Source organism: Oryctolagus cuniculus, chromosome 15 (genome assembly GCF_964237555.1).
Source record: "Oryctolagus cuniculus chromosome 15, mOryCun1.1, whole genome shotgun sequence".
Taxonomy (NCBI): Eukaryota; Metazoa; Chordata; class Mammalia; order Lagomorpha; family Leporidae; genus Oryctolagus; species Oryctolagus cuniculus.
The window spans coordinates 80,827,623-80,852,488 of NC_091446.1; the positions used below are offsets into that span (position 1 = coordinate 80,827,623).

At 57.8% G+C, this 24,866-nt stretch overlaps 2 protein-coding genes across 3 annotated transcripts; one reads left to right on the forward strand and one right to left on the reverse strand.

The window, feature by feature from the left end:
* The first annotated feature begins 154 nt into the window (after positions 1 to 154).
* On the forward strand, positions 155 to 10,481 carry ZNF488 (zinc finger protein 488). 2 transcript variants are annotated; one of them, XM_070058094.1, is made up of 6 exons: positions 155 to 1,587; positions 1,932 to 2,029; positions 5,834 to 6,075; positions 7,085 to 7,149; positions 7,233 to 7,358; positions 7,626 to 10,481. In XM_070058094.1, exons 5-6 carry the CDS (start codon positions 7,312 to 7,314, stop codon positions 8,602 to 8,604), a joined length of 1,026 nt encoding a protein of 341 aa, XP_069914195.1. In that variant the 5' UTR covers positions 155 to 1,587; positions 1,932 to 2,029; positions 5,834 to 6,075; positions 7,085 to 7,149; positions 7,233 to 7,311; the 3' UTR covers positions 8,605 to 10,481. The 2 variants fall into 2 exon arrangements, with proteins under 2 accessions (XP_069914195.1, XP_051693525.2); XM_051837565.2 differs by having other exon boundaries at positions 5,899 to 6,075.
* Positions 10,482 to 14,681: 4,200 nt separating this feature from the next.
* Positions 14,682 to 24,651, reverse strand: RBP3 (retinol binding protein 3). Its single transcript, XM_070058095.1, has 4 exons — positions 21,463 to 24,651; positions 20,345 to 20,535; positions 17,715 to 17,857; positions 14,682 to 16,802 (listed from the first exon to the last, which is right to left on the reverse strand). Exons 1-4 carry the CDS (start codon positions 24,505 to 24,507, stop codon positions 16,459 to 16,461), a joined length of 3,723 nt encoding a protein of 1,240 aa, XP_069914196.1. The 5' UTR covers positions 24,508 to 24,651; the 3' UTR covers positions 14,682 to 16,458.
* Between the last annotated feature and the right edge of the window lie 215 nt (positions 24,652 to 24,866).

Below are 24,866 nucleotides of genomic sequence, written 5' to 3' on the forward strand. Positions count from 1 at the left end.
ACAGGTGGGAGCCGGAGCTGGTGTGCAGCTGAGAGGGGAGTGGCCAGTGGGAGAGTGGGTGGTGCCCCAGCACTGTGGCAGGCCAGTGCCTTTCACCACAGCATGTTTTTTTCTATATATATATATATATATATATATATATGCACAAGAGGGATAGATAGTAAAGATCCTTCTGTAGTAAGTCTGCAATAGACATTTCAGAATGCACAGCACTGAAATGATAAGGTATACAAAGCCCCAGGCTGAGGGGATTTCCTAGTTTTGTTGTCTGTTTTCCACTTTTCTGTGATATTTCAAATTAGGGACCTGGGGCAGGGATTTAGGACACTGCTTGGGTGGCCACACAACCCAGCTGGATGCTTGGTTCTAATTCCTGGCTGGCTCCACTTGTGACCCCAGCTTCCAGCGAATGCACACCACGGGAGAGGCAGTAGATGATGGCTCAGCTCCTTAGGTCCCTGCCACACATGTGGGAGACTGGGATCGAGTTCTGGGCTCCTTGCCAGGTCCTGGTGGTAGCTGTCATTTGCAGAGTGAGCCAGTGGATGGGAGATCTTTCTGTCCCAGTCGCTCTCTCTGCCTTTTTGCTTTTCAAATAAATGGAAAAAATTTTTGATTAAAACCATGGACTGTTAATTGGTGGTCTTTGAGTTGGTGAGCGTTGGCATCCTTTCTCCAAGGCATTTGAAGGACCTCTTGCTGATCCTTCCTGACACGTGACGATGTCTTGGGTTTCGTATTTTTTCCCTTTATTGATTAGACAGCTCCTGCAATCTTCATTTGCCTTTTCTAGTTACTGATGGGACTGGTTGCCTGCTTGCTGTGAAGTGCCATTCCTGCCTGTGGCCCGTCTCCCGGGGATGTCCATCTTTGTGGTACTGACTCACTGAACCTTATAGTGTGCTTTGAATCCGGGTCCTTATCTTCTCCCCGTGTGCTTGTTCCTTCAGCAGTTCTTAATTTCAGAGCAGTGGAAGAGCGATTTTCTGCCCTATCCCCATCGCACTCAGCGAGGGCGGTCCATTCTCAAGACACCTGCCAGTCCTCTGACCTGGCACCCCACTGTGCACCCAGGAGCCAGGGGAGTGGGGCGCTGCAAGGACGCCACTGGTGCGGCCGCCCTCAGAGAGGGGGAGAAAGTCCTGGGCGCTGCTGGGGTCCAAGTTGCTGGCACGGGCACACTCCAGGGTCCGTCACCAGCACTGTCACCGGTGGGGTGTCGCTGCCCAAGCCACAGGCTGACGCCTTCGCGGTCTCAGGCGGCACCAGCGCCTGGATCCAGCCAAGCCCGCCGCGGGGGCGCAGACCTGAGCCCCCCAGGTCTGAGCCCCGTCACCGCTGCGCGAGCGGGAACCTGACAAGCTCCTGGATTTTGGCTTCCAGCGCCAGAGGCTCCCCGGTCCGTCCGCCGGCCTCTGTTCACCTGCGGGCCCTGACCACAAGTCCTGGGGATCTCGGGGGTGGGGGCCCCGCATCCCCGCCCAGAGGCGGGAGCAGCCCCGGAAGGCGGGGCCGAGCGTGCGGAAGACTCCCGCGGCCAGCGCAGAGCGGATCGCCGGAGCCCCGCGCCGCTGCTGGAGAACCCAGGTGAGACGCGCGCTTCTGTCGGGGGTCGGGCGTGGGAGCCGCGAATCCCCGCTCTCGCCCGGGCGCTTCCACAAGGCAGGATTCTTGAGTTCTGCTTCTGACCCCGAGGTCTCCTCTTGCCGGCGTTGCTCGCTTCCTCCATCCCTCCACGAGTCGCGTCCCTTTCCCCCTTCGCCCGTCTCTCTCCTCTACCACTTTTCCTCCTCTCGCTCTTTCTCCTTTATTGGCTATTTTGCCTGTCCCCCCACCCCTGTCTGCCAGCCGCCCCTCCCCCGCCTCGCTCCCCTCCTCCGCCCTTTCCCCCCATACAGCTACCCTCGATTTGGTTTTTTCCCCCCTCCTAGGTCGACTTTCTGGGCTGCGAGTCCGCGTCCATCCGCTTGTCACTCCTTTCACGCTGTGGCTCCCAGGTGTCAGCCAGGGCCTGTGCTGGGCCGCCCGGGTAAGCACCGGACGCATTCTCGCAGTTTGCATCCAAAGAGCTGGACACCTAATGTGTCCACTGGCCGCGGTGGGAAAAACACATAAACGACCCCGCTGGAAATCTCTGAAAACAAATACGTGGTTTTGGAGACCCGGCTTTGTTGGCGTAGTGCTCTTGACATTTCGCGTTCCTAATAGGCACTGACAGCTCAGCAGGAGGCTAATCCCAGCGCAGACATTTGGGGACATTCCTGCTGCCACCTGCCTCTGGGCAGGCTGGGCGCAGGGTCCCTCTGGGGGAGGGGGAGGGACGATGTTGGGTCGGAGCTTTGCACTTGAGGTCTTTGAGAGTGGAATAAAGCGAGGAGCAGCAAATTTCTAAAATAAAATAGTCAATGCCACTTATGTACTGACATTGCATAGTTACTGTTCTATGAGACATTTGACATTTTATAACAATAATTGTGGCGTTTGAAATGAATGTTTTCGCTTACATTACCTGGGAGAATCCTTTATGGTAACAAAGTCTAAGGCACATACTTCGTGTGGGAATCTAGCAAAGCAATCTGATTCACTGTTGGGGAATAAAGAAAGTGTTGCAATATTGAGGCATGCTTTCCTCTTGTTGAAAATTTAATCATTGTCTGAGAAACAATATTTCAGTTTTAATGATATTTTTATGATAGACACTCATATTTGTATGTTCAAACACACACACAAGACATATACTGTTATTAAAAGGATGTTTAATTGCTTTTAGAGGGGTTAGCTACCAGCTAAAGCTCTTAGAAATAATTTAACCTGATGTTGAAGCTTACGGTGATCTTTATCAATAATTTGGCTGGTTTCACTTCTCATTTGAGGCAGACAGGCATGAATAAAGCACGGAGACGGACAGAAATTAGGTTATGTTGGAGGAAGAATGCAGGGTGTTTAATGAAAGGATCTGCTCAGGTTAGCTCAGAGGGTGTTGGATGAATTTGCATGAACCTTGGATTTGGAGACTGTTTCCTGAAATGAAGGGTTAAGTTGTCTGCCCTCACTGTATCAGGATTTCCAGGGGGGCCAGGCCCAAGGGGTGCTTTTCAGATGGCCACGGCATCATCAGGCCTGCTTTACCTAGCAGATTTCTTTTCCTGAAATCCAGGAGGTGGTGACTCCTTTTAAAACAGATAACAAATTTAAAAGAAAAAGAATTATTGAGGTCTGATGCTTTAAAACTTACTCTCCTGTCTAAGAAGTGTGACTCTCTCTGGGGGACACTGTTTTTGGCATCCAGGAGGTCAGATGGAACAGACTGATGTGCCCGCCCTGGACTTTCCCCCAAAGGTTGCCCTGCAGTGGTGACCACTGGCTGGGGTCCAGTTTTATTCTCTATCATGCTCAAAGCCCAATTTAACCCAATCAAAAAGCTTTGAGCGAAGATCCCCACCCAAACTGTACTGATGAGGAGACGGGTCCAGAGGGATTGTCCAACATGGGCCACTGCAACCCATGTCATGCCCAGAGGCTGGAGTGATTAGAAAGGCAGAGGCACAGGCAGAGAGAGAGAGCGAGAGAGTGAGAGAAGAGAGAGAGAGAGCAAGAGAGAGAGAGCGAGAGAGAGAAGTCTTCCATGCATGATTCACTCCTCAAATGGCTGCAATGGCTTGAGCTGGGCTGATCTGAAGCCAGGAGCTTCTTCTAGGTCTCCCATGCAGGTGCAGGGGCTCAAGGACTTGGACCATCTTCCACTGCTTTCCATAACAGAAAGCTGGGTCAGAAGTGGAGCAGCTGGGACTCAAACCAGTGCCCATGTGGGAAGCTAGCACTGCAGGTGGCAGTTTTACCTGCTATGCCACTGCACCAGCCCCAAGTGCATCCCCTTTCTTAGGAACACCAAAAGCCTGCAGTCTACCCACAGGAGAGGCTGGGAGCTAATTATCCTCTGGAATCTTCTAAATGGGTATGGGAAGCCTCTCCAGGGACCAGGGACACTGAGTGAGTGGAAGCACAGAGGTCCTTTCTGTGATTGTTTGAGCTGGAGATAAAGGCACACACAGCAAGGGGTTGCCTGGCAGTGAGCATGGGGCATGGATAAGAGCTGGTTTCTAAGCTGTAGCTTAGAACAACGGGGTGGGGGGCGTTTGACCTGTTGACGTGGGGCGGAGCATCCCTTCCGACGTCTCAGGAAAACAAAATCATGTAGTTGTTCGCCAGGAGTTCTTCCCTCTGGAAATGGAGCAGGAAGGAGAACGCTGCTCAGGTCACTTGGCCCTTGATTAAACACTGTGGTACACAGGTCCCTGAGAGTTCACAAGGAAAGGGAGATGGCCCTGATGTTGGCTCTGTCCCTTTATACATCATTCATATGGTGCTAACCATCTCTGTCTCTAAGCCAGGTGGCTTAGCACCTTATTAACCCATCTAGTCTTTATAGTATCCCAATGATGTGGTATTCTGGCGATTTTCTCATTTTTTAAAAAAAAGATTTATTTAAGAGGCACAGCCACAGAGAGAGATGTCTTCCATCTGCTGGTTCAAATCCCCAGAATGGCCATAACATCCAGAGCTGGGCTGATCCGAAGCCAGGAGCCAAGAGCTTCTTCTAGGTCTCCCACGTGGGTGCAGGGGCCCAAGCGCTTGGAGCACCTGTCATTGCTTTCCCAGGCCATAAACAGAGAGCTGGATTAGAAGTGGAGCACCCAGGACTGGAACCAGCACCCATATGGGATGCCGGTGCTGCAGGCAGAGGATTAACCTACTGTGCCACAGCACCAGCCCCTCGGGTGATCCATTTTACATGTGAGTAAACTAAGGCCCACGGCCTCATGACGGGTGAGAACAGAGCCGGGCAGAGTCCAGGTGTTCTAACCCTGTGCTTAACCCCTGTACGACACCTCTCTGTGGAGGTAGGATTCCACAGTGCCCTGGGATGACAAGGTCAAGGCTGGACCTCCACATGATGGGGGCCTCTGTGGAATGCCCAGTCTGCAGCCAGTGTCCAGGAGGGGGAAAAATGGAAAATCCACGCTTTTCCCACCCTGGGCAGGAAGGGGCTTCATCTCTCAGGATGCAGCACCTGCTATGCTGGTCCCGTGAGAGACCCCGGTTGGCGGCTCTGGAGTGTTGGGAACCTTTTGGCAAAGTGTGCACTGTGGTAGGGAAGCAGGCTGTGCACCTGAGGAACTTGGGGTCAGACAGTTCCAAGATGGTTTGGGCCCCTGTCCCCAGGGCGTGTGGGCGGGACTTCCATGGATTCCATAGGCAGCCTGGGTGTGAGACAGGGAGGCTGGCCTGTATGAGTGCTTCCTCCACCCTGTGACTGAGCAGTCGAGAGGTGGAGCTTCTCTGCTCTGACCTCCTGACCCCCTGACACCCCCCTCCCCCACCCCCACAGCTCAGGAAGTGTTTCTGGAGGTCAGGGCTGAGCCCAGAGCTGTGCAACTGAGCCGTGGTAGCCCTGACAGCACTCTCCTGGGTTCGGATCTCCTGGCATGGTCACTGCCTAGCATGTGTGTATGCACTTGGCGCTCCCTCTGCCTTCTCCCCTCTTTGCTTCTTGGCCTGCCCTTGGGAAGCCTTGCTGCACCCCCCAGTGTCCAGTGTTCCAGATGCTTTGGGGTGCAGGCTGTGCCGTGCTGGTAAGCCTCCAATGACCAGCTCTGGGCACACAGCTGCAACACCAACATCGGGCGGGGTTTGAGTTGATCACAGAGTGTCAGATGATCACCCGTCTGCCAGTGGTGCAGGATGACTCTTGCGAAATCACATAATGATTTTGGAACACTGGAAGCGGAGCTCACACTTACTGTTTTTAATGTGCTCTTTGGCTTTTTAACAGCTGCGGAGAACACACAGTTTCCAGTTTAATTTGCATGATTGACATTCTCTCATCCCTGTCTTAAGTGCCAACAATCACCAAAACAGGAAATGAAGCCCTGAGTTACAGCATTGGCCAAGGACTCCCCCGGCGTGGCTGAGACCCTGGAGACCTCACTGGGTGTGAGTCTGGAAGAGACACAGTGATGGCCGGTGCCCCCGTCAGACCCGTGTTCCAGAGCAGAGATGACAGAGATGGAGCAGGTGAGGTTTGAGAGTTCCTGGGTTTGTTTCAATATAGTGTGCTGAGCAATAAAGTGTCTACTTTAGCTTTTAAGGGCCTCTGTGTTAGAACACGTAGCTTACGAAATTCCTGAACCTCTCACAAGCCATTATGAGCTGGCCCCAGCTCACTGCTGGCCGTGTGTTTAAAAAACAAAAACTGGCAGCCACACCTGCGGGCTGAGCCACCTAGGTAGTGAGTCCTGCGAGGCAATGTCTCTGGCAGGCAGGTGAGGTCTTGTGGCAGGCACACAGGCGGGGCAGCTGGTCTTGTGGGGGTGGCTGTGGCAGTTTCTAGAATTTCATCCCTTGTCATGGGTGCTGCTATGAGTAGACAGTGCCAGGGCGTGGGTAGGCACTGTTTATTTTTTTGATGGCTGTAGTGAGCCGTGGACAGCACCAAGCCTGGTATCTGGCTCTTCTCCAGAGTTCATGAGCTACATAACACTGTAACACCCTCAAATAAATCCCTTTCTGCTCAACATACCTGGGTAGACACCATTGTCTGCAGCTGGGAAGTTCTGATTGCTAGAACCTAAGGGATGTGAGATATGGGGGTGGGGAGGAGACACACACACACACACACACACATACTCTCTCTCTCTCTTTTTCTCTCCTCTGCAAGTTTACTCCTTAAATTCCTGCAGTGAGAATGACAGAGCCTGAGCAGGGCTGGGCCAAGGCTGGAGCCAAGAGCTGAAAACTCTATCCAGGCCTCCCACATGGATGGCAACCACCCAATTACTTGAGCCATCCCCACTGCCTCCCAGGGTCTGCATTGGTGGGAAGCGGGAGTCCTGGGAGGCACACCTGGGCTTCTTAGCCACCAGACTAATCACCTGTTCCCTAAGCTGCCTGTTTGAGCTGGAGTCCAGGGTCTTGTTTGAGTTTGAAGATTTGTGACTATTCGAGCTGGGTGTGTGTGCATATGAACCATCAGTCTGGGTCATGGCTAATGATCGGATCATCCACTTTATGTTTTGTCCATTAGCTGGTCAAGAAAACATCTAGGAAACCAGACTGATCACGGGAGATGCATTGTGAAGCCCCATAAAGGTAGGCTGAGGGCGCAAGTTAAACCATGGGCATCCTATATCCGAGTTCAAGTTCAAGCTCTGGCTGCTCTGCTTCCAATCCAGCTTCCTGCTAATGTGCCTGGGAAGACAGCAGATGCTGGCACAAGTACCTGGGCCCCTGCCACCCATGTGAGAGACCCAGATGGAGTTCCTGGCTCCAGACTTCGGCCTGGCACAGCCCTGGCTGTTGTGAGCATTTGGGGAATGAACCAGAGGATGAAAGACCCTCTTCCTCTCCCCTTCCCCCTCCCTGTCGCTCCCTTCCTCTCCCCCTTCCCTTCCTCCCTCCCCAACCCTCCATCTCCCTCTCCCCCCTTGTGCCTTCCTCCTCCCTCTCCCCCCTTTCTCCCCTCCCCCTCCCCGACATCAGAGGCCCCTGTCTGACATCAGCCTGCAGGCTGAGCTGGGCCTGAGCAGCCAAGCCTTCTAACTGTCTGCCGCTTCCTCTCTCTGCAGAGCCCTGCGGCCTGTGGGTCCCGCCCAGCTGTCACAGGGCCCTCTGGGACCTCATGGCCCCTCCCTGCACCAGATTGGCGGGAACCCCAAAGCTCTCCACACGGATGGCGCCAGAGCCTCTGCGGGATCCGGCAGGCCCAGGCCCTGTTTGCTGATTGGCCTGGCTGCGGGGAAGGCCGCTGCGCTGAGCCCTCCCAGGGAAAGCAGAGTGCGGCTGAGCGAGCCAGAGCAAGACAGGGGCAACGGCCTCAGATCTGCGCTGTTGGAGAAGACAAACCATCGTGGCCCCCAGGCTGCCGCGGGCGGGGATGTGGTCAGCGCCGAGCCAGCCATGCGGGCAGCTGCAGACAGGCCCAACCAGGGCCAGCCACCCGGGAGGCTGGGCAGGGAGAAGCCGCGGGAGGCGTCTGCGGGGCCCCCGATGCTGACCCCAGGCGTCCCCAGGGCTCCCGGGTGCAGCACAGCTCGCCCCGCGTGGCTCAGCGGAGCCCGGGGTGAGCAGAGAAGCGCCTTCAGCAAACCCAGCAGGCGCCCGGTGGACGCCCTCCCCGCAGGCGGCTCTGCAGAGGAGCTGTCTGGCCTCACACGCGCCGCGCCCTTGGCCTGCTGGCCGGCGGCCTCCCACTCCACCCAGGGCGAGCTGCTGTGGGCCTTGGGGACGTGGCCGCAGGGGGCTGCGCTCTGCGGCGCTCTGCGGGGCGCGCCCGCGCTGTGGCCCCCAGCCCCTGCCACCTGCTCGGCCGCCTCGCGGGCGCTCCTGCCACCCACGCTCAGTTCCCTGGGCCTGTCCGCTCAAAACAGGTGCGCCAGGTGCAGTGTCGCCTTCCGGCTCACGGCCGACCTGGTGGTGCACATGCGCTCCCACCACAAGAGGGCGCCCGCCAAGAAGCGCCGGGAAGACGCGCTCACCTGCCCCTTCTGCCAGGAGCACTTCCGGGAGCGCCACCACCTCTCCAGGCACATGACGTCTCACAGCTAGCAGGTGGCCTTGCCACAAGTCGCAGGGGCCTGCATCCAGCCACACACCCCCACCCCCCGGCCTGCCTTGGAGGTGGCTGTCTCAGGTGTCCTTGGCGCCTGTGGCTGAGCAGCCCAGCTGGAGGGACAGTCTTGCAGGAGACACAGTCGTGAGAAAGTGATGCCCTTTTCCTACTTCAGGGTGCTGGGACTGAGCGGCAAGGAGTGGGGCTGCTGCTGGCTCCTGGCTCCGTCGGGTGCTCCCCGTGGAAGCGCCTTGTGCCCACGGCATGGGCTCCAGAGGCAGAGAAACCTGGACAAGCTGCTTTACCTGCTGGCCCCCGTTTCCTCAACTGTGAAAGGGAGATGGCAGTGCCTGAGTCTTAAGGGCGTGGCCAGGATCCCCAGGAAGGCCACCGGGAGACCTGGCCCCTCCGAGCCCCTGAGGTGTGTGTGGGTCCCTGGCCGTCTACTGCCCTGGTCCCCCAGCTAGTGGGATCTCACACAGGTGCAGGCGTCCGTGGGTTGGCTGGCAAGGGGAGCTGGGCTTGGCTGGCGTGGCTCCAGGTGGGTCTTTTACATCAGAGCGAGGTGGGCTGTTCAGGGCGAGCCTCTCCCGTGGGGATGCCAAGAGCACAGGGGACAGACCAAATGCATGGGCACATCGCACGCCACATTGCTGCCTGAGTCACTTCTCCAGCCCCGGAGCAGCTCAGGAGGTGGATTTATAAAGCTGGGTTCAAAGGAGATGACTTTCTGGACCACTGCTTAGCAACAGGGCTTCAGGAATGTGACCTGACTCCGAGCCCCCAGGCTGGCCCCCCTGCTCTGCTTCTGCTCCACCAGCCTGGTCCCGTGGCATCCTGGGTGGTTCAAGACTTGGCACCTGGTACAGATTGCCTGTCTCGAGTTTCAGCATGTACACGTGTGAGCACCCAGCTCCCTTCTTCTCTTTCGCACGCTGATTGTCTTGTTTGCTGTCTCACTGCTTGGTCGTGTTCTCTGTGTCTCCTATCGCTGGAAGGGACGCCCCAGGAGGGGTGTTTGCTGTTTTGTTCACTGCTGTATCCCTAGTGTGGGCAGCACTGCAGACATTTGTTGAATGAGTGAATAAATGAATGAAATGCCGGGTGCTGGTCTTGCACCTGCCACACCTCCAGTCTGCATTCGGTTTTGACATCCATCCAACATCATACACACGGTTCTTATCTCACTGTCCGTGGTTCCTGTGAATTCTCTTTCAAAGGGGACAGTGTATGTGGACACAACAGACACTTAGAATTGAAAGGGACTTGGGCTTTTTGGTTTACTGCCTTGCTTTATAGCAGTGGCCTTTTGTAGGCACGAGCCGATGTGCTCAGCACTGCAGAGTAGTGGTGGTGAGGTCACGGTTAGAACCCTTGATGACGGAGCTCACCTGTGCTCCCCAGGCAACCTCAGGTGGACCACGCCATAGCTTGCATTGCTTACATATAGAACAATTCTACCATGATAAACACATGGGATCAGCTACATAATTCACAAGCAGAGTAGCAACACAATCTCTCCCACAACTCTGCTTTTTTTAAAGATGGAGTTGATTTGGGGGGCTGGGGACTTGGGGCTCGAGGCCATTCCTTGGCATACTGAGGCTGGGTTCTCAGCATCCCTTTTCCTTCCAGCTCTCCTATGTCTATGGAAGAGCAACCACCTTAATCGTGACCTTGTCCAGGCTCCCTACGCCACTGCTGCAGCCTCTTTATGGCCCCACAAATTCAGATGCTACAGTCTCAGCCCCCAAGACCTTGTGGAGGTGGGCATGCCTGTCATTATAAAATATGGCACAGAGCATTAGGAACAATGAGGAGGAGCCACCGTGATCCAGAGGGAGGTTCCTCACCAGGACCTTATCTGCTGGCACCTTGGACTTGGATGTCTCAGCCTTTTGAGCTGTGAACAATAAATCCATGTTGTTTGTAAGCTACCCAGCTGATGGCATTTTCTGACAGCATTCAGAATGGACAGGGCAGCCACTTCCCGTATACATGTTAAGGGGTGGCAGGGGATGCTGCCAGCACGCGTCTGCTCTTCAGTTCTGGGGTGAGAATCATCACATCCCTGAAATTCTTCCCCTCCGGTGTAACTGGCTCGGCGCCCTGGCCCTGCGGTTCTGGGGGATACACACCCCGTCATTAGCAAACTCCTCTCATTTGTCAGGCTGTATCGCCCGGCATTGCCTCTGGCTTCTGTCTCTTGTCAGGCCTGTGGCAAAGAAGTAACTGGGTTGGCAAAGACTTGGCCAACTTCTCAGAATAGAAGTGGGAGAAAACCCCACTGGTAGCTTGGGAAATGGTGAGCTATACCTCAACACAGTGCCTCCCAGTGGCAGCCATGCCATTAAGAAGTGTAAAAATCCTTCAAGGGCACAAATGGGGCTAAAGAAAGACATTCTGAATTCAGGTCATTTTAGTTTTCCAATTTAACCAAGATCAGGTTTTCTCTCTGTGATTTTTTTAAAAAATATTTTATTTATTTGTTTGAGAGGCAGAGTCATAGACAGAAGGAGAGAGAAAGGTCTTCCATCTGCTGGTTCACTCCCCAGATGGCTGCAATGGCTGGAGCTGGGCTGATCCGAAGCCAGGAGCCAGGAGCTTCTTCCAGGTCTCCCACGTGAGTGCAGAGGCCCAAGGACTTGGGCCATCTTCTACTGCTCCCTCAGGCCACAGCAGAGAGCTGGATTGGAGGAGGAGCAGCCAGGACTAGAACCAGTGCCCACATGGGATGCTGGCACTGCAGGCAGAGCCCACTACGCCACAGCGCTGACCCCTCTGTGTATTTTTTTTTTTAATCTGGAGGAGAAGCAAAGCCAGCTCAGGGCTGGGATCCTAGATTTCAGCTTCTTGCTGGGTGCTCATTCTATGGTGGTATAAATAGATGGGTGATGGTGGATGGCCTCACCTGGGCTTGGGGCAGCAGCGTGGCAGCTGGGTCTTGGCACCTGGAGCTCTGTGTCCTGGGTGAAGGCTCCTGAGGGCCAGACTGAACACGGGACCCAAAGGAGACCAGGACTGGATGTGAACGTCATCATCACCAGACTCAGATGCTTTGTAAGCACTGATAGGCAGCCAAAGCGATGGTGGTGATAGGCAGGACCCCAGCTGGAGCCCCTGCCTGTGCGCTCCCACCTGCTGAACATTCTGGATGCTGGACCTGGGCTGTGTGACCTCACTCACACCCCCTCTTCTCCTGGGATCGCTCTTGGGGCTGGGGAGTCAGCAACGCCCACCCCTCTTTTTCTTTGCCTTGGAAAGCTATGGCGCCACCTGGAGGCAGCAGGCTGCCTTGCAGGCCACGTCCACTTTTTCATTTGCACGTTTTCCGGTTATTTCCTGTGCTAGGTCTAAGCGCACGTAGCATATGCCTTATGAACCTCATAGCATAAATATGTAAAAGCCAAGGTCTTCTTCGTGTGCCTCGCTTTGTGACACCTCCTAAGAGACAGGAATTTTCCGAAGCCAGTTTAGGATGGGGGCTGGAGGGTCACAGTTGAGGCTGGGGGAGGGGCAGAGGTCTTTGAATTTAACTTTTCCTTCCCGGTCCACTTTGTGTGCCCCTGGGGCAGGAGGCGGGCAGCCCCTGGCGGCTGACCCCCTTGCTGTCCTAAGCCAAGGATTAGGAAGCTATTTTCAGCGCTGCCCACAGGGTCAGCAAAGCAGAGGAGGACCTTGGTCCGGGCAGCCGCTAAATTGCGCAGCAAGCGGGAGGCGGGTTCCCCCTGGTGGGCACCTGGGGTAGTATGGGCTACCTCCCTTTTCTTTCTGAGGCCACCCATGCATTGCATCCCAGCTGTGCACCAGCCAAAGCCCTTGCCAAGGTGAAGTGGCTGTCCACGGGTGTCCACGTGAGACACGCGCGGGCACACAGGGAGACGGGAGTGAGTGGGATGGGAGCCGAGCCCGGTGTTCCCTCAAATCCCTTTCTGGATGTAGCATGTGGCTGCTGTCTTCCTGGCCCCTCTGACCGTGGGGGTGGGGGTGGTGGGGGTGGGCCATGTCTCTAGCAAGGACACCTTTTCCTGCCTGGCAGAGATGTGTGGTTTGCTCCCAGCACCCAGAACACTGCCCTGGACTAGCCTGTACCTGTGTGATCCGCTCCTGGCCAGGGAGAGAAAGCTCTCTTGTGTGACCCGTGCCCACGCCTTGCTCTGCTGCCTGTGTCTGCTCCCAGGGCCTGCTCTGAGGTCCCCTTGCTCTGTGTCCACCTCGCTGTGCCCCAGGGAGGGGCAGAGATGCAGGAGGTATGGCCCAGCATGCACCTTCCCCGCAAGGTTTGGCTCCTAATGGTCAAGCATTGTGGTCTGAGCTTTGCTACAGAGCAACACGGAAGCCCTGTCTTGTCCCCTTTGGGGACTTGGCCACTTTGCATCCCCTCCAGGGCTTTTGTGGCCATTTGTTACGTGGGTTGTCCCCATAGGGCCCAGCTTGGCCCCTTTGGACCCTCTAGCCCCCCAACTCCAGCCCACCTGCGTGGTCCTGGGTGGACTACTCCCCCAGCAGGTCTGCAAGACGGACAGATAAACACAACCTCCCACAGGTATCAGTGTCACATAGCAGTGACTTCTGGAGAGCCCCACCCCCACCCAGCCAGAGGTCAGAGCCAGAGCTGGGCAGGGGGCCATAGAGACCCAGGCTGGGACCCCAAGCCGAGAGAGAGGGGATGGCAGGCTGGCCCCAGGGCAAAGCAGTGTTACCCCATCTCGGGTCTTGAAGATGATGGGAGCCCAGGGGCGTGGGGCAGGGGGAGAGAGAGGAGGGAGTCTGTGTGCCTGGAAGTGGGTAGAGCTGTGTACAAGACGGTGAGCCAGGGGCAGAGCCAGCTGGGTCCCTCTGAGGCCTCAGATGGGGCATAGAGAGGCTGAGGGGCCCCGGGCCTGTCTGAGCAGAGGCTCCAGGCAGCTGCTGGCCAGTGGAGTCTGCCAACCACAGGAGAGGCCCGGTGGGATTTTGGTTCCCTGGTACTTTCTTTCTATCTCCTGTCTCCAAGCAGGTAGAGGCACCTGGCTGGACAGCGGGCAGGGAAAAGGGGGCGGCCACTCAGCCGAGACCTCAGCCAGAGTCACACCTGGGAAACACCTCCTGAGGGGGCTGCGGCCGCCCCTGCTGGGTGCTGTCCCTGGGTGCTTGCTGCGGGTTAAGCTTCAGCCTCCACTGCCTGGGCTGCTGGGAGATTGGGTTTTGATGACAGCTCCTGTGGGCTGGGCCCTGGACTAACTCACGCAATCTGCACAGCCTGACATGTGTCATCGTCTGTCCCCTTAACAGGTGATGAAATGGAGGCCTAAAGAGTGAAACCAACCGCCCAGGAGGGTGTGGCTGGGAAGTGGCTGGGCAGGTCCTCCCGCCCACGCTGGCTGATGTCAGGACAGGGGCTCCCCATGGTTCCCTCTCCATGAGTGTGCAAACAGGGTGCAATCGCAGGGTGTCCTGATGGGGGACAGATGCCCACTGGGGTGCGTGTGTGGTCTTGAGTGGGGGACTGAGCTGACCCCTCCTGAGGGGGGCTGAGTTTGTCATCCAGGTGAGGCATGCTCCCCCAGGTGGTCCTTAGGTCAGAGCAGCGGGCCCTGGTGGCGGCGGGGTTGGGGGCAGGGTGAGAAGCCGGGCTCTCTGGCTGCCTGTCCTGTGACATGATTGCATTCTCCCATTGCTGTCGGCGTGGCCTCCTGCTGTGGGGTGACACCGCCAACAGGGGTGCTCACCAGAGTTGACGCTGGGCTGTTGGGCCGTTGAGGGTCCAGAACTGTTGGCTAAATGAGTCATTCCTTTGTAAAGCTGCAGGTATTCTGTTACAGCGATGAAAGATGAGCACATCCAAGCCTAAAGCTTGGGAGAGAATCACATCCAGCACCCAGTGTGAGGGCTGCTCCACCACGCCCCCTACTGACCAGAATCTGCCATCTGCTGGCCCACAGCACCCAGGGCCACACCTTAAGCCAACCAGCTGCCTATGAATGCCAGTCCAGGCAATGCACACGATGGGAAAAGAAAACCCCCAGGGGGAAAAAAACAATATGAGATGACCACTGGCAAGCTTCTGAGTTATGGCTAGTGGCTCGATTAATTAATTCAGTTTACTGATTTTATTTTTTGGAATAATGACTTGCATTTGAAAATAATGATTTATGCTTGTTATGAGGGTTAGAGGAAAAAAGCAAACTATAACAAATAAAGGTTAAAACAGCACTCCACATTCTACCACTTAGAAGAAATCAATGTTAAAATTTAGGTGATCTTCAGATAGCCACATAGATGAGAGAGAGAGAGAGAGAGAGAGAGAGAGAGAGAGAGAGAGAGAGGAGGGAGGCGAGAGATTGTGGGGCAGTCCCACGTTTGAGTGGAAGCTAGCAGATCTAATGAAGAAAAGCTGAGCTCGCCTGTCAATCATCCTATTTGGATGTAGCACAAGAGCAAGGGACTGTGGTGAAATTCCCTGCCTTGATCAGACCAGGTTTAGACAGGCTTTGTTCAGGAGTCCCCGTCACCTCTTCACAGGGGTGGGCGGTTCAGTGGTTTCCCAGATGTCACAGCTCTCTGGAGTGTGCGAGGGATCCACAGAAGTCAGGCTAGAACCCAGCGCCCTAGGAGAAGTCCTCTTGGGGAAGCTGTATGGGTGTGGCCCACGTGGGTCCCCGCAGGTGCAACCTGAGCTCACTAGAAGCCAAGGCCAGAGGACCCGGGCACCTTATCCTCTCCCACCCATCCCAGAGCCCTGGGCTTCCTGAGCACTGTTTGGGGGCTAGGGCTTTCTTCCCTGTTCCCAGCTTCACCCCTACCAGGATCTTGGGCAAGCCCTGGAGGTTTCTTGGTTTTGAGGCCCTGGTCACTCTTCACTCTGGCAGAGGGCAGTTGGATGGCTCCCAGGGCACCAGCCAGGGGTCCCTCCCTGGACACACTCAGGCCAAGCGTGTGAGAGCTGCACGTGGGGGCCCTGCTTCCTGGGCATGCCCACATTCTCACGCATTCACTGTATACCTGACACCTGCACCAGCCACCCTGCCAGTGTCAGGCAGAGCTGGAGTGTGGCAGTGCCTGCCCCTGAGGGTTGCAGAGCAGGGTGGGGGGCAGTGGTGGGAAGCTCACGGGAGACACGCTCTACCTGGGACAGAGTGTCAGGAGAGTGGGCCCCGCTCTCTCAGCTGCGCCTGATCCTACAGGTGCCCACTGAGCACCTGGAACATGGAGCTGGGATGTGAACACAAAGAACCCACGTGCGGCAAAGCCTTTGTCCACAGGCAGATGCAATTATCACAATTGTGTGTGGCCTGCGTGCTCAGGACTATGGACACGGTGGGGGAGGTGAGTGGCAGGGAAGAGCCTCTCCTTACAATGGTTTGACTTCTCAGCTCTGCGATCGGTTGCTCAGGCTACTTGATGAGGCTCGAGGTAGTGCAGTCCCACTGTGCAGTGGGTTTACCAGCACCTAACACAACTGCAAGCCAAAGAGCCGCTACACTATTAGAAATACTGGAAAATGAATTCCACCTGTCTCTTTTTCTTTTGCCTTGTTAAAGACCTAACTCCCTCTAGTGACGCCCGTGTGCATTGCCTCTTCAGGGCGTAAGTCTACGGGATGGAGATGTAGGATGATGGTGTGACCGCCAGGGGGCGGACATCTGGAGGTCACCTCCTCCACTTCACTACAGTGGCGCAATTACTCTTGGGGGGACCCAGCCCCCTGTCTCTAGGGAGGATGTGTGCAGTGGTCAGGGGGTCGCGTAGATGAGCCCAAGAGGCCTCCACCGCTTGGCAGGCCCCTGGGGCCCAGGCAGGACCATGGCCCAAAGGGGCTGCCCGCCCTGGGGGGGTGGGCTGTGCACTCGGAAGCCCTCCTGACGGCTCTACAGGCCGGGGCTGCGCCTCACCCTCAGCAGGCTGTGCTGAAGCATCTCCTTGGCTCTTGTGAGAGCCGTGTCTGCAGGGACAGCCACGTGGGGCGTCACGCCCACCCCTTCCCAGGAGCTGCCGTCTGCCGCCCCCACGGAGCGCGCCGTGGGGATGGTGATGTAGAGGTGGGTGTCGTCCACATGGTAGGTCTGTGGCGGCTGGCAGCCCCCGCTGGTCACCTCCCCGACCACCAGGGCCCTGCCAAGCCTCTTCATGATGTAGGTGAACTCCTCTGCGGCACCGGCCGTCAGGCTGCTGGTCAGAATAGCCACAGGTTTCTTGGAGCCGTAGCGTTCACCTGGAAGACAGAAGGCCCCCACCCCCAGCCCGGGGACCCCGAGTCAGGTCAGGGCTCCTGGGCGCATGAGTTCTGCATCCTTGTGCACACGTGCAAGCTGCAGACCCTCTCCTAGCCTCAGTTGTAGCATTTGAAAAATGGGGATGTGCTGGGTGCCCACAAGCCTTTGGAAGCCTGAGGACCACTGCAGGTGCGTTCGTATCCCACCAACCATGGGAACGGCTTGCCTGTCCTTAGAATACCCAGTGCTCTCCTTTCACCCTGGACACCTCAGAGAAGCCACTCCTGTTTTCAACATCCTGGTCTTGAATGTGAATTGGAGTCTAGCTTCTTCCTGGCTCTTTTACTTATGCTTTGCACTATCTTCGAACATACTTGTTGGAATAAGGCAGCAATGTCGGGGTCTCTGCAGGTCCCCTCCTGCCGGTGGGCACACAGGTGCCTGGGTTTTGCGTGCTGGACGAAGGGAGATGGAGGGAGACCCAGGGGGTGAGGGGGGCTCAGGTCTGACTCTGTTCCTTCAGCTGCCACATGGCAGGTCATCCGCACCTTCTACTTTGTCCAGGCAAGTGCAGGGGATGCCGGTGAGAGGAGGGTGTGGTGAGCCCTGGGTTCAGTGACAGACAGCAGTCTCCTCGTTCTGCTTTGGGACGGCAGGCTAAGGTTGTGGTGACCCCCAGCCATGTTTCAGCTGAGTGACCGTGAACAAGGTACCCAACCTCGTCTATGCCCACTTTCCTCTTCTAGGAAATGGGTTTTGCAATGATTCATGAGCCCCTGCACCAAATAAGTGCATGGGCTGTGCCAGGAGCTTTGTAGTACAGCTACTGTGACTGCAACCCCAGTTGTCTTTCCATGATCATCTAAAAACTTCTAGAACAAGGACAGGGAGGGGCAGTCTGCTCCACGTACCTGCGAGCCTGGTGTGGGTCCAAAGTTCGCTGATGGAGTCATTGGGCCGGCTGTAGATCTTGTCCAGTAGAATTGGTGGGCCCTCATCAAAGAAGTAGGAGCACACGGCGGAGATGGAGGAGGTGGGGCCACCGATGTTGAACCTGGGGGCCAGGCAGCAAGCCTATAGCTGGGCTGGGCTCACGGGTGGGCCCTGGGTGCTCCCCTCAGGGAGGCTGGGGTCTTTGTCCCAGGAAGCCTCAGCTAGTGGCCCTGTCTCACCCTTCAGAATTCTGTGTGTCCGTGTCACTCAGAGCATTAATCTCTTGAGAATAAGAGATCTTGTAGGCAAGCACGCGCCGAAAGCCCTGAATCCCATAGCTGCCCTCTGTGGTCACATGTCACGGCTGTAAAGGCTCTGACAAGCCCTGCAGTTGGGAACTTGGGGATAAGTGTCCCGCAGTTTTGACCATGGACAGCTTCCCTGCAGCCACACTGCCCGTGATTTGGGAAGCCCTGTGATATTCTCATAAAATCTGCCAGGCATCAAGGCTCACGTGCCCCCGCGTGGCACTGAGGCGTGTCGGTGGTCTCAGGGCTTGGATCAGCCCCACTGTGTGGCCTCAAGGGTCCCCTGCCTCCCCACTCAAAGCTGGTGGTGCATTGGGAGCCACTTGCTGTTGATGGCCTGGGGCGGCCTGGCTGGAGGGGTCTTTAAGCCAAGTGCACCTGCAGCACACATTGGGTGTGGACAATGTGTGTGTGAGCAGGGCTGCCTTTCTTCCACAGGCTCGGAGAGTCTCCCCTAGCTGGAATAGTACTTAGCCCCCAAACGCATTCAGTGGGTCCCCCAAGTCTTGTGTTAGTGGTAATAAGAGGGTAGAAGACTTAATCCAGTTAAGGCATGAAGTGTAGGGTCTCTGGGGAGTGACTGTACTGGATCAGTTATTAACAGAGCCCCCCTGGTTGAATCCAGGTGGCTTTATAAGGATTGTGATCGATGGCAGATGGATGGGTGGATGGCTAGGCAGAGAGATGCCTGCTTGCTTGACTGATTGATACAGAGAGACTCACTCCCGGTCTGTCACCAGGAGATGCCCTACCAGCAAGAACGCAATCAGCAAAATTCTGCCTGACCTTGGATTGTGAACCTCCAGAACCATGAGAAAAAAAAAAAAAAAAAAAAAAGTTTCTTTATAACATTAAAAAAAAAGTAGACAGGGCGAGCATTTGGCCTAGCAGTTAAGACACAGGGAGGATGCCTGTCCCCGGTTGGAGTGTCTGTCTTTGACACCCGCCTCCAGCTCCTGGCCCCAGCTTCTGGCCCAGGCAGACCCTGGGAGGCAGCAGTGATGGCTCAAGTGGTTGAGTTCCTGCCTGTCGCTCCCCCTCTTCGTGGAGGAACGACACTAAGCCCTGCCTAGGCTTCATATCCGAGTCACGGCACCATTATGTCGTTCCCCCTCTTCGTGGAGGAACGACACAGGACCCTGCGCTGTTCTTTCTGTCTGCTCGGCCCTCCCCGGGTTTGCTGCTGGTTCTTCCCGGGTTGGCTACTATCCCTTCCACCTCCGTGGGAGGGCAGTTCCCCCTGGCCACATTCCCCACTTCCGCAGGGGAGCGGCACTCCGCCGGCCGACTCTCTCGGGGGCTGCACAGGTGTTCCCCTTAGATGTTCCCCCTAGATGTTCCTGGTGCATGCCGTCTCTCTCCTCCTTTATAGTCCTCCTCTGCCAATCCCAACTCGGCTGCCCACACGCCGAGTACGCTGCTCTCCTCCAATCAGGAGCAAGTCCTACAGTTTATTGGTTGAACTGGAGGCAGCTGTGTAGAAGCTGTTTTCTTCTCTCCCAGCGCCATATTGTGGGAGAGCAGCTGCATAGAATAAGTCTTAATTCCAGTAACAGTCTAGTCCGAGCTGCTCCCCACACCTGCCACCCACGTGGGAGACCTGGGTTGAGTCCCCAGGTCCTGGCTTTGGCCTCGGCCCAATCCTGACTGCTGGCAAGTGAACCAGCAGCCGGGAGCTCTCTCTCTCTGTCTGTCTCTCTGCCTCTCCAACAGAAAGAATAAGCGTGGATGGCTGAGTGGATCAGGAGACTTAGTGGGAGGGTGGTTCTAACATCCAAGGGGGTGCTTGAGGAAGAAAATGATGGGGGTGGGGGCACAGGGGCCTCAAGCTCAAGTTCCAGGCACCCACAAAGTGGGGGCTGTGGAGGAGGACCGGTGATCGCCTAAGAACCACATACTGGGCTGGACTGGACGCTCCTTGCTCGCTCGCTCGCTCTCTCTCTCTCTCTCCCCCCTCAAATACATAAATAAAATTTTAAAAATATACAGATTACCAGGTCTTCTCCCTGGAGCCATTTACTGGCTCAGGCTGCGCTGGGGCCCAGGACTCAGCATTTTTCATGTTCCCTTTGCCCCTGCCTCCTCTCCACTGAATCCTGGGACCCAGCAGATTTAGGGTCACTGCCCACTTGGGGTGCACATTGACATCCTCAGAGGAACTTACAAAGCCTGCCAGTGCTGGGACCTTGCTGGCCAACTAAATCAGCACACCTGGGCCAGCAGGCGCCCTACGCAGGCGGCCGGGTCCCTCCCGGCTCCTCTGCCACGTCCCTGGCTGCGACCCGGCTGGGCTCACTGACCTCATGTCCATGATCATGGCGTCAGTGTGCACGATCTTTTGCCAGATGTGCTCTATCAGCAGCTCGGAGACCTGGGTGAGCAGCTCGCAGTCCCCGAACATGTCAAAGCGCAGGTAGCCGATGTTGTCCTCCAGCACGTTGGTGTGGAAGGAGAACTTGATCAGGTCCTCGAAGACTTCCGGTGAGGGGATCTGGAAGAGCGGCAGGCTCTGCTCAGCGGCGTCGGCAGGGTGGCAGATGGCAGAGGTGGGAAAGGGGTCCTCAGGGACGTCCCCAGGGTAGAGAGAAGTGCTAAGGGCAGGGGGATGGGCTCCCACTATTGCATTTCCAAGGGTGGCAGGGATGTGCCGGGGGTGTGGGAGATGTGGGCCCATGCACAGCTAACCCATACTGGCATCTCTGCAGAAGATGCCCATGCCTGCCCACTCCGTGTCCTGCTGTCCAGGGTGAAAGGAGGCCCAGGAGGAGCCCCCTTCCTGGCTCCTCCCCCTCCCCACCCCCCACCTGCCTGACTGACACGTCTCAGTATCCCTGAGCTCAGCTTCCTGTCCATTTTACCGGGGCAGGCAGGCGGACCGGAGCCACCTTCACCAGGGGGCTGGGCCCGGTCTGAGCTCTTTGCTGGCAGTGTGGGAGACCCCATGGGCCTCATCTTTTGCGTGAGCAAACTGGAGCCCAGAGGGATTAAGTCACGTAGCCATGTAGCTGGGCTCCAAATTCCCGCAGTCCACAGTCATGCTTAGCCTTGCTTTATTGTCCCAGCAGCCCCAGAGAACTCTGCAGAACACAAGCCTTTCACTCCCAAAGGAGGAAAGCACAGCTCGGGGCCCTCATACTGGACTCTTCCCCCAACACCTGCCATGCACCTGCCAACATGGAAACTCCTCCTTCCACCCCGGGGTGCAGGTGGGGTCTCACACTGGACTCTTGTAAGTCCGAATGTTCTACAGGGGTGTTCAGGGGCCCCACAGGTGCAGAGAGCACATGGGAAGATAAGATGGGGAGGGGGAAGAAGCAGCAGAGAAAAACTTAACATGGGAACAATCCTGGACACCCTGCACATGCAGACAACTTGTCAACCCACTTCTGGGCCTGGCCAGGTCTCCTTTGGCTCTCACCTGCATGGGCACGATTCCCGGAATGCGATCCTTGGCATCCTCAGGGATGTGGGCCGTCTTCAGGTGTGGGTCCCCCGACAGCAGCTGCAGGTCGGCCCCCAGCATCTCGGCCAGGGCCACTTCTGAGGTCACCCTCGAGTAGCGGCTCTGCAGGCCGCTCAGCTTGGCGGCCACTTGGGCCCCCAGCTCTGGGGAGGCGTAGTTATCAGCCACCAGCTTCCCGGCCGTCTGCAGCACCGTGGGCACCTTGGCACGCAGGGCCACGATGTCCTGGGCCGTGGAGAGGGCCTCGCTCATGGGTACCGTGACGTCAGGCTCCACGCCTGCCATGTCCCAGGCCTCGCCGGTGGTGGCGCTCAGGGCCGTCTGGGTGGGCATGGAGGCATATAAGGAGCTGCTGCCCACCTGGTAGATGCCCACAGCAAGTGCCCCTCCAGCCGTGGGCTCCCCGATGACTGTGGCCCGCTGCAGGTCCTGCATGGTATGAGCAAAGGCCTCGGCCGCCGAGCCGCTGGTGTGGCTCGTCAGGATGTAGAGGTCCTTGTGGGGGCTATAGCGCTGGCCGGCCACCTGGGGCAGAGTCCACACCTCCGTGAGCCGGGAGGAGGCCCGGTCGAAGATGGAGTAGAGGTGCTGGCGGGGCTCGGCAGCGAAGAAGTAGGAGCAGAGCAGTGGCACCGCCGAAGAGTAGCTGCCCGGGTTGTAGCGCAGGTCCACCACCAGCGCAGCCGTGTCCACCAGCCCCTGCCACACCAGCTGCACCAGCTGCGGCCCGATGGCCTTCACCGTCTCCAGCTCGGCCATGGCGTCAAAGCGCAGGTAGCCCAGCCGGCCGGGCAGCACGTCTGTCTTGAACAAGGCCTCGATGAGGTAGGAGAGCTCCTCCAGGGAGGGGACAGCAGGGGGCGGTGGGGGCACCTCCTCGGCCACCAGCTCACCCGGGCTGTGGAACACCAGCAGGCGGTGGTCCCCGGACACCTCCTGCAGGTCGGCCGTGAGCTGCGAGGCCAGCGACTCCAGGTCCACGGCCGTGCGGTAGGCCCCCTGGGCCAGCTTGGCCCGCAGCAGCGCGCTGGCCTGCCCTACCACCTCGGGCCGTGCGTAGTGGGCCTCCAGCAGGTGCCCCGTGCCCTCCACCAGGGCACCCAGACTGCGGTGGAACTCCAGCACCTCCTGGGCCCTGTCCAGGGCCTCCTCGGCCAGCACGATGGCGTCGGGCACCACGCCGCCGCCCAGCCAGCCCTCGCCGTGGTTGTCGATGAAGGTGAGCACGGGCACGGTGAGCACCAGGCCGCCCTCCGGGGTTCCGAGCAGCGGCACCGTGCAGGTGTGCAGCAGGCTGCCGGCCGTGATCTCGCCCACCAGCGTGGCCCAGCCCAGGGACTGCATGAGGAAGGCGAACTCCTCGGCGGCAGTGGCGGTGCGGTGGCTGGTGAGCAGGTACACCCCGCGCTGGTTGCCGTAGCGGGGGCCCAGCAGCGTCGTGTGGCTCAGGTGCTCCTGCGTGATGTTGGTGCGGCGGTCGTAGGTGGTGAAGAGGCGCACGGGGCTGTCCTCGGGGCCCTGGAAGTAGGAGAGCAACAGGGGCAAGCCGGAGGAGGGCCCCCCGGGGTTGTAGCGCAGGTCCATGATGAGGTGCTCCGTGTCCTGCAGGGGCTCCCACACCTGCCGCAGCACCTGCGGGCCCAGGGCCTCCAGTACAGAGGCCTCAGCAAACCTGTCAAAGCGCAGGTAACCCACGTTGCCCGGCAGCACCGCCACCTGGAACACGGAGTCCACCAGCACCTGCCAGGCAGCCTCGTCCTGAGGTATCGTGGGGGCTGCCTCTGGAGGGTCCTCAACTGCCGCCTCGAGCCCAGAAGCAGTTTCTCTGGGCCCCATGGCACGCACCAGGAGCCTGGGGTCCTCAGACACGGACTGCAGCCCGGCATTGAGCTTGGAGACCAGGTCTTCTTCAGAAACCACCGTGGAGAAGTCCATGGTGGCCAGGTGATGCAGCAGGGCGGGCACACGGTCCACCAGCGTGTAGTATTCCTGCAGGGCTTCCTGTAGGCGGCGGACCAGCCCCGGCAGGGCGCGGCGCAGGGTGAGGATGGCCAGCGCCTTCTCCAGGGCTTGCTCGGCTGGTGTCCTCACGCAGGGCAGCACGCCGCTGCCCTCCCACGTCTGGCTGCCCCCGCCCAGGGGCCCCAGGGATCTGGACACGGGGACGGTGAGGAAGAAGTCAGACTGGCCTATCCTTAGCTTCTGCAGGTCCAGGGCGCCCCCAACGGTCTGCTCACCCACCAGGATGGCCCTGCGCATCTGCTTGAGGATGTAGGCGATGTCCTCAGCCACACCCCCCGTGCGGCCGCTGGTGAGGACCACCACATCCTTGTCAGCGCTGTACCTCTCCCCCAGCACCTGGGGCAGGGTCCAGAGCTCCGTGGTTGTGTTGGAAGGACGGTCATAGATGGTGTCCACGTGCACGACAGTGTTCCCCGGGTGCAGGTAGGAGATGACGTAGGGGATGCCAGAGACGTGGCCCCCCGTGCAGTGCCGCAGATCCAGCACCAGGGCGGAGGTGCCCATGAGTTGCCCCCAGACATGGGCCACCAGGAACCCGCCCAGCTTGCTCAGCACCTCCTGGCCCGGGAGGTCATCCACCCGCAGGTAGCCCACATTGTGTTCCAGGATCTCATGTTGGATACTCTTCTGCAGCCAAGCCAGCAGCTCCTCCTGGGTAAGGTTGCTGGGTGCTGGGGCCTGCCGGGGCACCTCCAGGGTGCTGGGCTCGTAGGAGATGACCAGGCGCGGGTCGTTCAAGGAGCTCTGCACCCCAACCGTGAGCACCTGGGCCAGCGTCTCGGGGTCTGAGATGCTCAGGATCTCCTGACTCTTCATGGCCTGCTCAATGGCCGCCTGCATCCCCATCAGGTTCTCCGGGAAGCAGTAGTTATCCAAGAGGACCTTGGCCATGTCCAGCACCAGGCTGGGCTGGAAGAGGTGCGAGGGGCCAGCCAGGCCGCAGAGCAGCGTGCACAAGAGCAGGCTCCATCGTGTCATCGTGGAGATGCCGGCGGCGGCCTGGCTTCCACACAGAGGCTCCCGCTGTGGTGTGCGAGGCCCCAGCCCCGCTCTGCACGGCTGCCTTCCACCCTCGTCCTTCTCAGGCGCCAGACAGAAGGTCTGGGGCTCAGCTCGGGAGTCGGGGCAAGGTTTCCAGTGCTGATAAGCCTTTAATCCTGTCTAATTCAAGTTCAAGTGCATCAGCGGGGGGTTGGGGGAGGCAGATAGGGGGGTTATTGGGGTGAAGGGGCCGGAAGGTACTTGCGACCCATCTTGCCCTGCCACCCTCCACCTACTGTGACTTCTTTGTTGTGTTCCTCCCCCTGCCATGCACCAGGCCCTGTTCTGCTTTATAT

Coding starts and splice junctions, on each gene's coding strand:
- ZNF488 (XM_070058094.1), top strand. CDS start 7,312: ATGGAGTTCCTGGCTCCAGACTTCGGCCTGGCACAGCCCTGGCTGTT. Junction 7,359..7,625: donor CTGGCACAGCCCTGGCTGTT/GTGAGCATTTGG, acceptor CTCTCTCTGCAG/AGCCCTGCGGCCTGTGGGTC.
- RBP3 (XM_070058095.1), bottom strand. CDS start 24,507: ATGACACGATGGAGCCTGCTCTTGTGCACGCTGCTCTGCGGCCTGGCT. Junction 20,536..21,462: donor CGGGAATCGTGCCCATGCAG/GTGAGAGCCAAA, acceptor CCGCTCTTCCAG/ATCCCCTCACCGGAAGTCTT. Junction 16,803..17,714: donor GACCCACACCAGGCTCGCAG/GTACGTGGAGCA, acceptor TCTGTCTTCCAG/GTGAACGCTACGGCTCCAAG.